This window comes from Vombatus ursinus, unplaced genomic scaffold (assembly GCF_900497805.2).
Source record: "Vombatus ursinus unplaced genomic scaffold, bare-nosed wombat genome assembly UNPS02014830.1, whole genome shotgun sequence".
Classification (NCBI taxonomy): Eukaryota; Metazoa; Chordata; class Mammalia; order Diprotodontia; family Vombatidae; genus Vombatus; species Vombatus ursinus.
The window spans coordinates 44,354,544-44,372,361 of record NW_020954608.1 but is presented as its reverse complement, the minus strand read 5'-3'; the positions used below and the strand labels follow the sequence as shown (position 1 = coordinate 44,372,361).

At 34.6% G+C, this 17,818-nt stretch overlaps 1 protein-coding gene across 1 annotated transcript in view; it reads left to right on the top strand.

Annotated features, from left to right (window-relative positions):
- Positions 1-401: 401 nt before the first annotated feature.
- The window catches only part of LOC114025193 (solute carrier organic anion transporter family member 1B1-like), a 59,673-nt gene continuing 42,256 nt past the window's right edge, over positions 402-17,818 (top strand). Inside the window, exons 1-3 of the mRNA XM_027838534.1 lie at positions 402-450; positions 7,988-8,128; positions 14,472-14,613. Of these exons, the coding sequence (XP_027694335.1) occupies positions 7,991-8,128; positions 14,472-14,613 (280 nt within the window). The 5' untranslated portion in view covers positions 402-450; positions 7,988-7,990. The remainder of the gene's footprint in view (positions 451-7,987; positions 8,129-14,471; positions 14,614-17,818) is intronic.

Below are 17,818 nucleotides of genomic sequence, written 5' to 3'. Positions count from 1 at the left end.
CACCCTCCTGGAGAAAAAATATGGTGATTATCTTAAATGATTAAACAGGCCTACAAATCATTCCCAGAGGTGAAGTCAAGTCAAGGCAAGTCAACAATCTTTTCACAGTGTTAAGGTTGGTGGTGAACTTTCATACACTTAATGAATTGTAATGCTATCAATATAACTTTAGTATAGTTAATGCAGTTTTAATTTTTTTTGAAAATATCAATGTCATCATTTTATACGTTTACAAGAAATGTAAAAGAAATATTGGTTTTCTGAAAGTTTGTGTTAACTTGGAAATTTACTTCTATTTATCCAGGACAATCAGTAGATAAGATAGTTAATCATCACTGGACTGATGAAAAAAAAATTTTTTTTAAATCCTGACTATTTAAAGACCATTCTTCCAATATCAACAAATTTAGGAACGGACATAATATTGGTGAAGTTGGATTCTAAGTCTAGGTAAGAACCTTCTGGATTTGTTAATTTAAATATTTTTTCACCCCTACAAAATTGAACAAACATTATAAATGGTCATAGGAAAATGTTACCATTTTTCTACATGGAGTTTATTTTAAGATTTTATTCTATTTACTCAAGTTTGTTTTACATGTTCCTGTGCTCTGGTTTTACTTTTTACTTAAAGATTAATTTGAGAATTGTGCATGGATCAATTTTGAAGTGGGAAGTACTGTTTCTGTTTTTTAGTAAACCATCTGAGTTGTTCCCAGAAGCTAAGGTAGAATGGGCTAAGGTAGGAAGTCTAAGTGAAATCCCATTTCCCATTCTCTTTTTGCCCCATTATTAACACACCCTAGCAAACCCGAAGTATATAGACTCCATTCATCTTTCTGAATAATTCATAAAGAAAGCTCATCTGTCCCAGAGAAACTTTCCCACAATCAACATGCATTTTACATAAGAAAGTCCCAATGAGCAAAGGAGCTTATTGTAATTGGGGTGAGGGTAACTGTGGGGAATAAATGATAATAGGGAGATGTAAGGGAATACCTGAACTCTCCTTCTAGGAGGATTTTTTTTCAGTTTCAGCAGCAGGTAGTTGGTCTGAGTTTAAGAAGAATTGATATTTCAAAGGAAACCAGAAGCAATAAGAATAGTATCCCTGTTTCCTCCCCTTTAATTCCTTGAGATTTTTTTTGAAAGACTCTCAAAATGGTAATTAAAATCCCTGTCTAGTCACTCTGAGGATCTCAGAAAAGTGTATGTCAAGATTACTAGAACAAGAATAACTTTACAGGTGACATAGTACTTGAGAGGAATCTTGGTGCTATAGAAAAAAATGAAGATTCCTAGGTAATGGTCCCAGCCATTCTACCAACTAGCTAAATAATTTTGGGAAATATTAACCTTAATTACCTCAAATGGGTGTGTTTGACATGATTTCTAAGTTCTTTCCCAACTTCAAAATTAAATGACTCTACCTTCTCATTCTTGGTTCAGATAAAGGAAGCACTGTAAGTCACACCATTACCTTTGGATTGACAGTTTTATCTAGGAGGGAACTTAGAGATCATTTTGTCCAACTAAGCAATTTTATAAAGAAACTGGGGTATAAATAATTTAAGGGATTTGTTCAAGGGCACACAGTTAGTTAGCGTAAGACCTATAAATAGCACTCATATCTGAAAAGGATCTGGATGTTTTGGTAGACTGTAAGCTTAATGTGAGTCAGCAGTGGGATGGATATGGCAACCCAAAAAGCTATTGACCACTTGGACTGCATTAAGAAAAACAAAACTTCCAGGAATGAAGAGATGATAGTCCCTCTGTATTTTTCTTTGTTCAGGCAGCAACTAGTATTGTGTGCAGTTCTGGGTACCACAGTTTAAGTAGAACCTTGATAAATAGGAGAGCATCCAGAGGAGGGAAATAGAAACAAGGGCCTAAAGTCCATGTCCTCTAATGAGCAAGGGAAGGAACTGAGAACATGTAGCATTCAGAAGAAAAGATTCAGAAGAATCATAAGAACTGTGGTCAATGACTATTGTGTGGAAGAAAATATGGAATTGTTCTGTTTGGCCCAAGAAGGAAGAATGAGAGGAAGTTGCAAAGAAGCAAATGTTAGCTGAATCTCAGGGAAAAAAAACAAAACAATAAAACAATAAAAATAAAACAACAAAAAATTCCTCTTATTGGCAATTAGAGTTATCCAGAAATGAGGATGGATTATTTGGCAAGGTGGTTGGATCCTGATAATGAGAAATTTTCATATAGTCTGAATGACCACTTGTGGATTTTATAAAGGATTTTTTTCAGGCAAGAATTAAGCTAGATGGTCATTGAGTCCCTAACATATTTAAAGTCCTGTTCTTCTGTGATCTTCTAATTCTAAATCTGGTGCTCTTTTCCGCTCCACCATACTCATAAAATTATGACTAAGGGAATGGTTGTCCCCATTGCAATCAGAGATATTTGTCTCTGCCTTTCAATAAATGGGGTTCCATGAAAATATATACCAATGACTGCAAAGAAAATCTAGGCAGTCATTTCTTATTTTTTTATTTATATTCCTGTCCTAATAGACACAATTTTCATGCTTCCACTTTTGACTAATGAGGCTTTCAAATTCTTATTTTGTATATATTTCATCTATGTGTGTATTGTGTATATATGTGTATATATATGCATATATATGCATTATATGCTACATGAAAAGGCATAGATGAGTGGAGATCACATTCATACTTCAATGAGATCACAGATAGAAATTATATAAGGATTGAAACATAAAGCAATTATCATATAATATCAACAATTAATGTAAGTATTTAGTTTATAATATAATTAATTGATGTTACAGTGTTAATATAGTACCATACATTGGCTCATCTGTGTGACCCTGAGCAAGTCACTTAACCCAGTTTGACTTAGTTTCCTCATCTGTAAAATGATCTGGAGAAGGAAATGGAAAACTACTCCAGTATCTTGGCCAAGAAAACTCCAAATGGGGTCACAAGAAGTTAGACACAACTGAACAGCAACAAATCATATATTAAAGTATATAGTTATAAATATGAGTAGAAATTACATCTATATGTAATTAAATGTATTTTAGTTTATATGTGCATGTATTTTATACACTGATACACATACATATCCAGTTACAAGTCATGATATGTTTATATATGAAGTGACAGTTCTAAACCAAATAGACTACCAGTATATATATATTGACTCAGATCAGCACCAAATTTGCAATTTACAGTCCTAGAAAATTTCCTGGGACACTGAGAAGTTAAGTGACTGGCCTATTGCCACAAAGCCAGTATATAACTAAGGCAAGATTCAAACCCAGGTATTCCTAACTCCAAAGGTTGTGCTTTATATATTATTCATTGAGCAGGATTTGATACCTCTGCTTTTTAAAAATCTAATTATACTTCAAGACATAAGAGAAATGGCATCTATACATAAGTTTCTAGACTTAGACCTGAAAGAGTACATTCACATTATCTAGTTCAATGTCACTTCATTTTAGAAATAAGGAAAAAAAGGCCCAAAAAAGGTTAAGCACCTTGCATTTCATAAGGAAGGAAGTAACAGAGTGGGGATTCTTTCTTGTTTGTCTCAATTTTTTTTTACATTTTTTAACATTCACTTTTTAAAATTTTGAATTCCAAATTCTCTCCCTTCCCTAAGTTCCTTCCCCATCCATTTGAGAAAGAAAGCAATATAATACCCATTATACATGTGAAATGATACAAAATAATTCTATATTAGCCATTCTGCAAAAAAAGGGGGGGGCAGAAAAACTAAATGAACATATATGTTTCAATCTGCATTCAGAGTTCATCAGTTCTCTCTCTGGAGGTAGATAGCATTTTTCATCATGGATCCTTTGGAATTGTCTTAGGGTCATTGTCTTGATCAGAATAGCTAAGTCTTTCACAGTTGATCTTCCTTACAGTATTACTGTTACCATGTACCAGTCTTGTGCAACCTGTCACTTGTGGGCATGCCAAAGGATTTCTTCTACATACAAAGGATATTTTCCTCTACATTTTTCACAGACTATCTGAAATCCTTTGCAGTGCTGCAAGCAGCCCAAGGGCCACACAGCTGGAGGTTGTGCAAGCCTGTTGTGTACAATGTTCTTATTCTGCTCACTTCACTTTGTATGAGTTAATATATGTCTTCCTAAGGTTTTTTTTCCCCCTGAAACCATCCCCCTCATCATTTCTTATTGACAAAAGTATCCCATCAAAATTATATACCACAACTTGTTCAGCCATTCCCCCACTTGATGGAAACCCCTCAATTTCCAATTCTTTATCACCACAAAAAGAGTTTCTATAAATATTTTTGTACATATAGATTCTTTTCTCTTTTCTTTGGTCTCTTCAGGATGCAGAGCATGTAGTAGTATCTTGGGTCAAAGGGTATGCACAGTTTTATAGCTTTAGGGTAACAGATCCAAATCATTCTCTAGAATAGATGAAGTAGCTCACAACTCCGCCCATAATACATACCCTATTTTTCCACATCCCCTCCAGCATTTGTAATTTTGCTTTTATGTCATTTAACCAATCTGGTAGGTGTGAGACGGTAGTTCAGAGTTGTTTTGATTTGCATTTTTTAATTATTAGTGATTTAGAGCATTTTTTCATCTGAGTAGAGATACCTTTGATTTATTTTTCTGAAAATTGCATGTTCAACCATTTATCAATTAGGGAATGGCTCTTATTCTTATAGATTTTACTCATTTCCCTATATATTTGAGAAATGAGACCTTTAGAAGAGAAATTTAGAAGTGTAATTTTTCCCAGTGTCCTGCTTTCCTTTTAATTCCAATTGCATTGGTTTTCTTTGTGCAAAATCTTTTTTTAATTTCATATAATCAAAAATTTTCCATTTTACTCTTGTGATACTACTCTCTATCTCTTGTTTGATCATCAATGTTTCCTTTATATATAGATTTGACAGGCAAATTTTCCATGCTCACCTAATTTGCTCATGATATCTCCCTTTATATCTAAATCAAGTACCAATTTTGACATTATCTTGGTATACAGTGGGAAATACTGGTCTCTGCCTAGTTTCTGTGAGAAAGAGTGGGCAGGTCATTTGATTCCAAATCCAGTTATCTTTCCAATACACTAAAATTCCCTTGGGGCAGCACAGTGGATGGAGTGCTACACCTGGAATTAGGAAGATTCCTGACTTCAAATCTGGACTCAGACACTTATTAGCTGTGTGATCCTGGGCAAGTCTCTTGACCTTGATTGCCTCAAAAAAAAAAAAAAAAAGAATTTAAGGGATAGAAAAGTATATGTACGTGAATGTATGGGGATAATAATAATAATAGCTTTTGTATAGCACCTGCTATGTGCCAGGCACTATGCTAAGTACTTCACAAATATATCATTTGGTCTTCACAATCATTGAGTCGTATTTATTATTATTCCTATTTTATAATTAAGGAAACTGAAGCAAATAGTGTTTAAGGGACTTAACCCAAGGTCACATAGCAGGCATAAAGATGGAGATTCATAAGAATATTAAATGAAAAAAATGTTTTATACAATATAGTGAAAGTTTTATATTCTTGGCAAATCAAGGGCACCTAGATTAGCAAGGTAGAGAAGCATTTATATGACCTTGAATTTGGAACCATGATGTATAAGCCTTTAATCCAGAACCTTCCTTTGAGGAATGTTCTTTTTTTAAATGTATTTATTTCATTAGTTTTAGTTTTTGACATTCACTTTTATAAGATTTTGAGTTCTCAATTTCTCCCTCTCTCCACTCACCCTTCCCAAGACAGCATGCAATCTGATATAGGCTACACATGTGCAACCATATTATACATATTTCCACATTAGTAATGTTGTGAAAAAAGGATCAGAACAACAGGAGAAGATCACAAGAAAGAAAGAAAAAAGAGAAAATGGTATGCTTTGACCTACATTCAGACTCTTTAGTTCTTTCTCTGGATGTGGATAGCATTTTCTATCATGACTCTTTTGGAGTTGACTTAGATCATTGTATTGCTGAGAAAAGCTAAGTCTATCAAGGTTGGTCATCACACAATGTTACTATTACTGTGTACAATGTTATCTTGGTTCTGCTCAGTTCACTCTGCATCAGTTCATGAAAGTCTTTCCAGGTTTTTATGAAATCTGCCTGTTCATCATTTCTTTTTTTTTAGTGGGATAAGGACTTTTAAAAAATTAATTTATTTTCATTTATCAACAATCACTTCTATATGCTTTTGAATTTAAAATTTTTCTCCCCCTTCCTCCCCACCATGCTCCCCAGGACAACACACAATCTGATATAGGCTATACATATACATTCCTATTAAACATATTTTCAAATTAGTGATGTTGTAAGTAAGAATTAGAACCAATAGGAGGAACCACCAGAAAGGAGGAAACAAAACTCAACAGAAGAAAAGAAAATAGAAAATAGTATGCTTTGATCTGCATTCAAACTCCATAGTTCTTTCTTTGGATGTGGATAGCATTTTCCATCACGATGTTCATCATTTCTTATGGAACAGTAGTATTCCATTACATTCATATGCCACAACTTGTTCAGCCATTTCCCATTTTATGGGCATCTCCTCAATATCCAATTCTTTGCCACCACAAAAAGAGCTGCTATAAATATTTTTGTACAAATGGGTCTTTTTTCTATTTTTGTGATCTTTTCAGGATATAGACCTGGTAGTAGTATTGCTGGATCAAAGTATGCACAGTTTTATAGCCCTTTGGGCATAGTTCCAAATTGCCCTCCAGAATGGTTGGATCAGTTCATAACTCCACCAACAATGCATCAGTGTTGCAATTTTCTCACATCTGCTCTAACACTTATCATTTTCCTTTTTTGTCTTGTTAGCCAATCTGATAGGTGTGGTATGGTATGAGAAATGTTCTTAATGTCCTTCTCCCTCTTTTCTGCTTATTCGAATCTTACCCAAAGGTCAAAGACCAATTAAAACCCCACCTCCTCCATTAAGTCTACTTAAGCCTACACTGATAACCCACTTCTCTAAATTCCTGTAAGATTTCAAGTCTTCATTACACAACCTAGCATACAATATTCAGCCTTATTATATTGTCCTGTTGCTTCTTGTATATAAATACTTTCTTTCCATCTAGTTTATAAATTACCCAAGGTCAGGAATTTTATCTTATGATTCCATTGAGTCCATTGAGTCATAGAATTTTAAGAGCTGGAAATCTCTTTTTTTTCAATAATTATCAGCTACCTACTGTGTAAAAAGCACTATGTTTGGCACTGAGAATGAAAAAAAGACAGCCCTGAGCCAAAGGGCATTTTATTTAGAAGTAGCCTTAGAGATAGATCATCATCATCATCATCATCATCATCATCATCATCATCATCATCACCATCATCATCATCACCATCATCATCATCATCATCACTAGTTTTTTAAAACTAGATTTTTAATAATGCCTGCACTGTGCCAGGTGCTGTGCTTAGTGTTTTACAAATATTACCTCATTTAAAATAATTTAGATAATTTAACTCTATCATTTTATAGATGTGGAAACTGAGACCCCAAAAAAATCAAATGTCATTGCGTATGACAGAAGGTCGCAGAGATAATGACAAATTACAGAAAAAAACCAAGGTCCTTTTACCAGTGTTCTTTCTCAGTATCCTACTGTTCACCAACTGGATGTGTGAAGATAATTCTGGATATTTGATTGATATATAGATAACAACTACAGCAAAATATAGTGGGGTGGGGGGGAATCTGGGTTTCACTCCAACTTAGCTAAGTGTCATAGTTAAGCTGCTTCATCTCTCTGAGTCTCAGTTCTTTATTTATAAAATGAAAGGATTTGAGTAGGTAATCTCAAACATCCCACCCACTGCTAACATTTGAAGTTCCTATAATCTATTACAAAGCAATGTTTCACAAGCTGAATTTGGGTTTGGGGAACTGGGAAAGTCATGCTCAGTTTACACATTAAAAAAAATAAATAAATCTGATCTTCTTCCCCAGGTAATGAATTCAAGACAAGAAAACAAAGCAGTAGAAACAGATATCTCAGATTCCAGGAAAGGCTCAAGTCAATACTCAACCAAGCAAATAGCTATGGCATCATCAGTCAAGAAGAAAATTAAGTGCTGCAGTGTCATGAAGGTTTGTTGAGATATATTTTGTAAATATATAAATAATTACAACTTTTGGGGCAGCAAGGTAGCACAATGGATAGAGTGCTGGTCCTGGAGTTTGGAATACTCATCTTCCCGAGTTCCAATCTGCCCTCAGACACTTACTGGCTGCTTGAACCTGGACAACTCACTTAACCCTGTTTCCCTCAGTTCTTCATATGTAAAATGATCTAGAGAAGGAAATGGCAAATTACTCCAGTGTCTTTGCCAAGAAAACCCCAAATGGGGTCTTGAAGAGTTGGATGTGACTGAAATGACTGAACAACAACAAATTAGAACTTTAATTATTAAGGGGAAAGAAGTTTCTAATTTGAGAGGAATAATATTTTTCAGGAGAGGCAGTGTTGCATAATTGAATGAGAATTAATCTAGGAGTGAGAAAGCTCTGGGTTCAGGTCCCACTTCTACTAGCTGTGTGACCCTGGGCAAATCACTTAAACCCCAATTGCCTAAAAAAAAAATCAAGTCCCACTTCTGACACATATTACCTGCATGAACCTGGGAAACTTTTTAACACTCTAAGTTGCAGAGAAGGTGTTGATCTACATGGGGAGAGGAAATTGCTCAATGAGAGCTTCTTATATTGATAAAATCATAGATCCTGTATACCTTGGTGGGAATTGTGACTCAGAATGATGGGTTGACTCTTACTATATTGTGATTAATTCTTCTCTGGTCTTCTATTGAGTAAATGTTATAATTATTTAACTCTTGGCTTCTGTTGAGTACCTTGAGGAAAGGAGAAGACAGGAGAGAGTTTTGCTGTTAGCCCTATGTTAATGGTAAGCTCCCACATACAAACACTCTGGGAAAACCCTAAGACTTGTTGGTGTGAAAGCAGGTTAGGATGTATCATTGCAGCAGGAGAGAAGGGAGATCCACATGGCACAGCAAGTGCTATATCCATAGGCTGCACTGCCCAAGTAGGTGAGTAGTTGAATCCATACTATGGAACAGAAAAGAGAGGTATTAGGATGGTATTACTATTATTTTGAATTAAATGCAAAAGAATGTCTGTGTTTTGTTCCTTCACAAAGAATGACCTTTTCTTGATTGGAATTAGATAAGGAACTGGATATTTACTGACAAAAGATTGGCCAGGTCCCTTGTGGCCTTCATTGTTATGAACTTGACATACATAAAAAAAACTAACATTTCCCTATGCAAATAAGAACAGAAAAAGAGAGTGTCATATGAAAACGTTAATTTCTATTACTTACAACCTCACTTTTAAAAATATTTTGAATTTAGCATAAATCAACACTGCCCTAATTGTCTATGTCACTTTCTGAATTTTCCCTTTTTTTTTTTTTTGCTTTTTGGTGATGCAATTGGGGTTAAGTGACTTTCCCAGGGTCACACAGCTAGTAAGTGTCAAGTGTCTGAGGCCAGATTTGAGCTCAGGTCCTCCTGACTCCAAGGCTGGAACTCTATCCACTGTGCCACCTAACTGCCTCCTGAATTTCCTCTTCCTGTCTTATGTGTATTTATAATGATTAGTGACACTCTTTTTTCTTTTCTCTTTTTTTTAAGTATAATAAATACTAACCCATGCCAAATATCCCTGAATAAATAAAAAGAAAAGCTTTCTCATCAAGATAGTTACACAAAACAAATTCATATATTAGTTCTGTCTGAAAACATTCATCTTATTCTGCACATAGATTCTATTACCTCTCTCTCAAGAGGTGGAAAGAATGATTCATCATTAATCTTCTGGAGTCTTTCTTGGTCATTGAATTAATTGTAGTTCTTAATTTTTTAACCACTCTTTTCCTTTATAATGCTGTTGCTATTACAGGTATTATTCTCCTAGTTCTGCTCACTTCATTCAGTGTCATACCAATTCCCACATTTTTTCCTGAATATTTCAACATTTCTTATGACAACAATATTCCATTATATTCATGTACCATAATTTGATCAGCCCTTCCACAATTCATGGGCACTTATTTTCTTCACAGTTCTTTGCTACAACAGAGCAGTTCTATAAATACTTTTATACTTGTAGGTAATTTCCCTTTTTCTTTATTTTCTTTTAAATTTATGCATAGTAGTGGTATTACTGGGTCAAAGGGTGTGTGAACAGTTTAGTGACTTTGGGGTATGGTTCAAAATAGTTTCTGGAATGGTTGGACAAATTCACAGTTCCACTACCTATGCATTTGTCTACCCATCTGTTCTCCCACAGACCACCAAAAATTGCCATTTTCCTTTTTGGTCATCTTTGCCAATCTGATGAACATGAGGTGGAACATTATAATAGCTTAGTATGCATTTCTCTTTATATTAGAGTTTGGGAGCTTTTTTATGTGGTTATTGATCACTTGCATTTCTTTTGCTATGAGCTGCCTAGTCACATCCTTTGGTTCTTTATCTTTTGATGATTTTCTAAATTTGTTTTGGTAAATCAATTTTCTGAATCAATTCCCTATATATCTTAGATATATAGATTTTATTAGAGAAACTTGCTATAAAGATTTATGACCTCTCAAAATTATTGTTTGTTTTCTACTTAAATGTATTCATTTTGTATGTACAAAAACCCCTAATTTTGTATTTTCAAAATTGTTCATTTTATCTTTTTTGGTCATGTCTCTCTTCTTTGATCAAGAACATTTTTCAAAATATAGTTCTAAAACTTATGTCCTTCCTTTGTCCACTAATTTATAGTATGACCTTTTCCATCTAGGTCATGTATCCATATATGATGTGAGATGTTAGTTGACATCTAACATATGACAGACAGCCTTTTAAGTTTTCCCAGGAGGTTGTGTTGACTAATGAGTCCTTACTCCAATTTTTGGAGTCTGTGTTTATTAAATAGTATGCTACTATGTTTTATTGTTTCTGTGTCATGTGATCCTGATAGATTCTACTGATCAAATTTTCCATTTTTCACCACTAGCAAATCATTTTGATGATTATTACTTTTATTACATTTTTAAAACCTACTGCAGGGAGACCCCTATGCTCCCCACATTTTAAAAAATTATTCCCCATGATATTCTTGAACTTTTCTTTCTCTTAGATGAGTTTTGTTAATTTTTCTCAATCTATAAAATAACTCTTTGGTGGGCTAATTGGTATAACACTCAATTTCCAAACCAATTTAGGTAGGATTGTCATTTTTATTATGTTAGCATAGCTCTACCATCAGCAATTAATATCTCTCCAATTATTTATGTCTATCTTTTTAATCTGTAATGAAAGTTTGGTAGTTGTATTTTTATAATTCTGGTGTATACCTTTGTATCTGGACTCCAAGATACTATATATTCTAAAGCTATATTTAGTAGAATGTCTTTTTCTACCTTTTCCTATTGTGTTTTAGTGATCATATAGGGAAAAGTTTATGATCTTTTTGTATTTGGTTGTATCCTGCAATTTTTTTGAAGTTATAGCTTTAATTAGTTTTAGTTGATTCTTTAATGCCAAGTAAAATAGCAAGGTGTCTGGGGAAAGTAACAATGGCATGAATTTTATAGATTCCTCAGACATCGTGGAAAAAATTAAGATACACTAGAGTTGTTTAATATAGAAATAAGACATTTAAAAGAGATATTGGGAATGAAATTAGTTTGTTAATTAGAATTTTTAAAGCAAAATTTAAAAGACAAACAGTAGATTACAGAGCTTAGAAAAGAATAGAGATCCAGTTGAAGGAAATAGAAGCCCTGAAAGGGAAAACAACAAATTTGGAATACAAATATCCAAAAATTAAAGGAAATTTATCAGAAGAGAATCAAAAAACAATAACTTTAAATGGACAAAAAAAACTACACAAGTTATAAGATCTAATCTTTGCAATCAGTCAGACAATAACATTTATTAAATACTTACTATCTGCCAGGCACTATGTTAAACTCTGAAAATACAAAGAATTTTTTTTTAAGTCCTTGCTCTCACAGAACTTTTAATATAATTGAGGAGACAACATGTAAACAATAATATACAAACAAAATATATACAGAAATTGGAAACAACCTGTAGAGGGAAAGTATTAACATTAAAGGGGAATCAGGCAAAGATTCATGTAGATGATGGGATTTCAGCTGACCTTGAAGTTAGGATGTTCAGAGGTAACATGGTTTGCTTTTATTTTTAAATTTCATAATCACTCAATTGGGCCTCTCTTTTTCCCTTTTTTTAAATATGTGTTCAAGGACATAAATGTATCCGAAAAAGCCAATTTATCTGCGATCCACAAATGTTCAGTAAGATAATTTTAAATAACAGATTATTATTTTTTCTTTAATTTAGCTTTCATTTATTCATTATGAGCTACCGGTAGTCCCAGTTCATATTATTTAGTATTTCAATCTCTCTTTCACAATTTCGTATATAAGGTAGGATTTTAGCTCAGAATTAAAGGAAACCAAAATAGCCAGGAAAAGATGAGGAAGGAAGGTATTCTAAGCTTTGTGGGAAAAACAATGAGAATGCCAAGTGTTGGGAGATAGAATGAATTGATCAAAGAACAACAAGGTCAATATCATTAGATCACAGAGTACTTGAGGTAGGTAGGGGAGCAAGGTATGAGATCTAAGAAGACTGGAAAATTGGACAGGAGGGAGAGGAGGTTTTGAAAGATCTTGAATGCCAAAGACTTGTAACTGATCGTGGAGCTTATTAAGGGAGTGGTCACTTTGGCAACAGAGTAGATGATAAAGTAGAGAGGGGGAAAACACTTGAGGAAGAATTCATTGTGGAGAAAAGGAATCATTTAAAAGTGCCATATTCACCCTTTCTGAAAAAAAAAATAAAGCTTTATGCCTTTTTCTATGGCCCCAATGAAATAATTCACTATTACTTTTTCCTTTCATTGGACATTAGAGTTTAAAGTTGGAAGGTGGCTTAGGGTTCAACTAGCCTAAGTCCTTATTTTACAATTAAGGAGAATGAGGTAAAAATAAGGAAATTGACTTGTTCTGGGTCACACAGTAAATATTAAGTAGCAGAATTAAAGTTTGAGCTCAAATTCTTTGAATCCAAATAATTTTACAAATAATTTTAAAAGTGTGGTCCTTGTTTTTTTTTAATTTATGGAATAAAATAAGGTTTTCCATAACATAGTATAATAAAAAGATGATTGCACATGAAACTACAAATCTATTATGTACAACTTGCTATTCATTTTATTTTTTATTCCTTTTAAATATACAATAAAGTTATCATGTAAATTACTTTTTTTCCTTTTTCCCTTCCCCCATCTTAGAGATGGCTACCATTAGACACAAATTGTGTGTGTGTGTATGTGTGTGTATGTGTGTGTGTGTGTGTGTGTGTATGTGTAAAATCCTTCTATACGTAATTCTATTTATCACTTCTTTCTCTGGATATAAATAGCATCTTCCTTTGCATATCCTTTGTAGTTAATTTGGGCATTTATATTAGTCAAAATGACTTAGTCAGTCAAAGTTTTTCTTAAAACAATCTTGCTGTTACTATATGGTTTTGCTTATTTTGCTCTTCATTATTTCATGCAACTCTATCTATATTTTTGTAAGAGGATGAACCAGTTGAGTTCTAAAATCCCTTCCAGTTCTAAATCTCTGATTCTTGATTATATTGCCCCTCTCATCAAGAAACCATAGACTCTCTCAAATAACTCAATATTTAGAGAGACATTTCTCAAGTTCTTTTATCTACTCCTCTGACAGGGACATATGACTGCATTTATAGCACATATGTTCTGTGGGCCCCAGGCTGTAAAACAAATAGTACCTAACCTGAATAGCATTGAGACAGTTCCCTCAGCCTCGGCTTCTCCTGGATTTCAGTTGAAACTGTAACCTTCTGTAATTTCCCTAACAAACTCCTCTTGAATACTGCCAGAGACAAGTACCTATTTGCATCTTGGCTTCTACTTATATATATGATTGAAGCTTCCCTCTCTGATTATGAGCTTCTGTTAATACATTGATCTTTAAAAGTAAATATTGCTTATTTTATAATTGTTATAGGCTATTGCATCTAATTGCCTAAGAATTCTTGAAAAATTATTTTAAAATGTCTTCATTTTTAAAAATTTAAATAAAAAGAGTAGGCACAAATCTAAAAAAATTAGTCTTTACCTTTGTTACTCTGCCTTGAAATTGTGAAACTTGAGCCAATGGAGTCCTTTGCAAACATGCTGGTAGCAAGGTTAACATTATTATACTAAAGCCTTATACCAAGGTTGAAAATTATGAGAAAGGTAAAAATAATATTTATGAAAGCTGAGGAGTAAAGCTAATATATACTTACAGAGAAACTCTTGTGGTCTTTTATTTAACCATACTTTCCTTTCCATTCTGTCCCTTGACCAGATGTTCATGATGGCTCTAACATTCAGCTTTACTTGCAAAGCACTATCAGGAGTTATCATGAAAAGTTCCATCACTCAGATAGAAAGAAGATTTGGGACAACAACATCTGAAGCTGGTTTGATTGATGGAAGCTTTGAAATAGGTAATTTTTATTTCATTTAGTAGCCAGTCTTGGGTCTTGAAAAGCAAAATAACTATTTGTAGTAGTTAATAAATTAATTGCTGTCTAGTTTCAAAGTGAATTCTTTACTCTCTCTTTCTTCTTCTTCTTCTCCTTCTTCTTCTCCTTCTTCTTCATTTTCTTCCATCAAATATGCAGACACACATATTAATAACAAATCTCTTTACTTCATTCTAAAGTCAAAATATATTTCTCCTTTTTATTAATAGCAAACTTCATAAATGAATTTTGAAAATTGCTGAGTGGCAGGCTTAACCTTGATATAAAGATGGCTTTTCTAACAATTAAAACTATCCATAATTGATTTGGGTTGCCTCAGAAGGTAATTTGTCTTCTTTTCACTGACAATTTTCAAGCAGACTCAATGGTCTATGTAAAGTACATAGTAAAGGAATTGATCATACTCTAAGTATTAGTTGAACTAGTTCACCTCTGAGGTCTCTTCCAACTCTTAGATTCAGAGTCCAGTATAAAAGAGGGTAACAAAGCACTCCAGTCTCTTATTGGCCAGACAATCTGATTAGCCACAATATAAAGGAGCAGAGAGTTACAGTCTTCCTTGGACAGAGTGGCTGAAATCTATTCATTGACCTCCCTTAAAGCTTAATGGAAGCCTTTTTCCTTCATTACTTAGGTCATCTCTATTAATGACTTCACTTTAGCCAAGTTCTCATTTTCTATCTATACTCAGGTAAATTATATTTGCCCCATAATCATAGAATAATATAGGTAGACTGCTCAGCAGACAGTGTGCTGGACCTGGAGTTGAGAAGATCTGAATTCAAATTCTACCTCAGACAATTACTAGATGTATGATTCTGAGCAACTAACATCTGCCTCCATTTCCTCATCTTTAAAATGGGGACAGGGGGGCAGAACCAATATGGCAGAGTAAAAGCAGTGACTTGCTTGAGCTCTCCCCAAAACCCCTCCAAATACCTATAAAAATGTCTCTAAACAAATCCTAAAGCAGCAGAACCCACAAAAAGACAGAGTGAAACAAATTTCCAGCCCAAGACAGCCAGGATGGTTAATCAAAAAAAGTATATCGTGCCAGGCAGGGAGTGGAACACAGTTCAGTGTGGGCATGCAGGCAAACCAGGGCTCAGTGAACCTGGAGCAAACCTCAGAGGATTGAATCAAGGACAGCTATGGTGGTTTCCAGACTTCTCAAACCACAAATGCCAAAGACAACTTAGAAGGTCAGTGGGAAAAGTCTGTGACTGTGGTGAAAGAGAGAAGCATAGTACCAGCCTCAGTCCCCAAGCATGGCCACAGAGCTGCTTCCAGAACTTCCAGGCCACAGACTGGGGGAATCCAGTGGCTGATCAGAGGGGAATTGCAGGGATCTCTCTGCTGGTGCTGAGGCAGAATTCTCTTGCTTTGCCCTTGCTTGGATCTGGAACGCAGTTCTGGATGGCGGTCCTGGGGAAAGGAGGAGTGCTGGCATGGTGGAGCTTGTAGCGGTGGGGGAGAGAAAATCCTCCTCACAGTTCCAAGGCAGAAAAGAGTGCTTGTGGTCACTCATAGATCAGAACACAGGCCAGGAAAGGAGTAAACACCTCGCCCCTTATCATACCACCTTGGAAGAAGTGAAAATTTATAGGTCCCTAGAAGTATCTCTGAAAATAGCTACACAAAACCCGGAAGCTTGGGACAGTATATTCTTCATGCTGGAAGCAGACCCCTACCTTAACAAAGAGTTTTAACTCAAGTAATTGGCTAGGATCATGAGCAAGCATCACAAAAAGAGTCAGACCCTAGAATCTTTCTTTGGTGACAAAGAAGATCAAAACATACAACCAGAAGAAGACAATGAAGTCAAAACTCCTGCATCCAAAGCCTCCAAGAAAAGTATAAATCATTCCCAGGCCATGGAAGAGCTCAAAAGGGATTTTGAGAAGCAAGTAAGAGAAATAGAGGGAAAACTGGGAAGAGAAATGAGAGTGATGCAAGAAAATCATGAAAAACAAGTTAACAGCTTGCTAAAGGAGACCCAAAAAAATACTGAAGAAAATAACACCTTAAAAAATAGCCTAACCCAAATAGCAAAAGAGGTCCAAAAAGTCAATGAGGAGAAGAATGTCCTAAAAATATGGTGAAATGGAAAAGGAAGTACAAAAGCTTACTGAAGAAAATATTTCCTTAAAAATTAGAACGGAGAAATTGGAAGCTAGTGACTTTATGAGAAATCAAGACACTATAAAATAAATTCAAAAGAATGAAAAAATAGAAAACAATGTGAAATATCTCATTGGAAAAACAACTGATCTGTAAAATAGATCCAGGAGAGAGAATTTAAAAATTATTGGACTATCTGAAAGCCATGATCAAAAAAAAAAAAGAGCCTAGGGGGAACTAGATGGCACAGTGGATAGAGCACTGGTCCTGGATTCAGGAAGACCTGAGTTCAAATCCGACCTCAGACACATAAGACTTACTAGCTGTGTGACCCTGGGCAAGTCACTTAACCCCATTGCCTAGCCAAAAAAGAAAAAAAAAGAGCCTAGACATCATCTTTCAAGAAATTATCAAGGATAACTACCCTGATATTTTAGAACCAGAGGGCAAAATAGAAATTAAAAGAATCCATTGATTTCCTCCTGAAAGAGATCCCCAAAGGAAAACTCCTAGAAATATTGTAGCCAAATTCCAGAGTTCCCAGGTCAAGGAGAAAATATTGCAAGCAGCCAGAAAGAAACAATTCAAGTGTTGTGGAAACACAATTAGGATAACACAAGATTTAGCAGCTTCTACATTAAGGGACCAGAGGGCATAGAATATAATATTCCAGAGGGCAAAGGAGATGGGATTATAACCAAGAATCACTTACCCAGCAGAACTGAGTATAATTCTTCAGGGGGGAAAATGGAAATTCAGTGAAATAGAGGACTTTCAAGCATTCTTGATGAAAAGACCAGAGTTGAATAGGAAATTTCAAATACAGTACTCAAGAGAGGCATGAAAAGGTAAACAGGAAAGAGAAATCTTAAGGGGCTTATTAACATTGAACTGTTTACATCCCTGCATGGAAAGATGATATTTGTAACTCATGAGACCTTTGTCAGTATTAGGGTAGTTAGAAGGAAAAAATTACATGGATGAATGGATAGATAGAGAGATAGATAGATAGATAGATAGATAGATAGATAGATAGATAGATAGA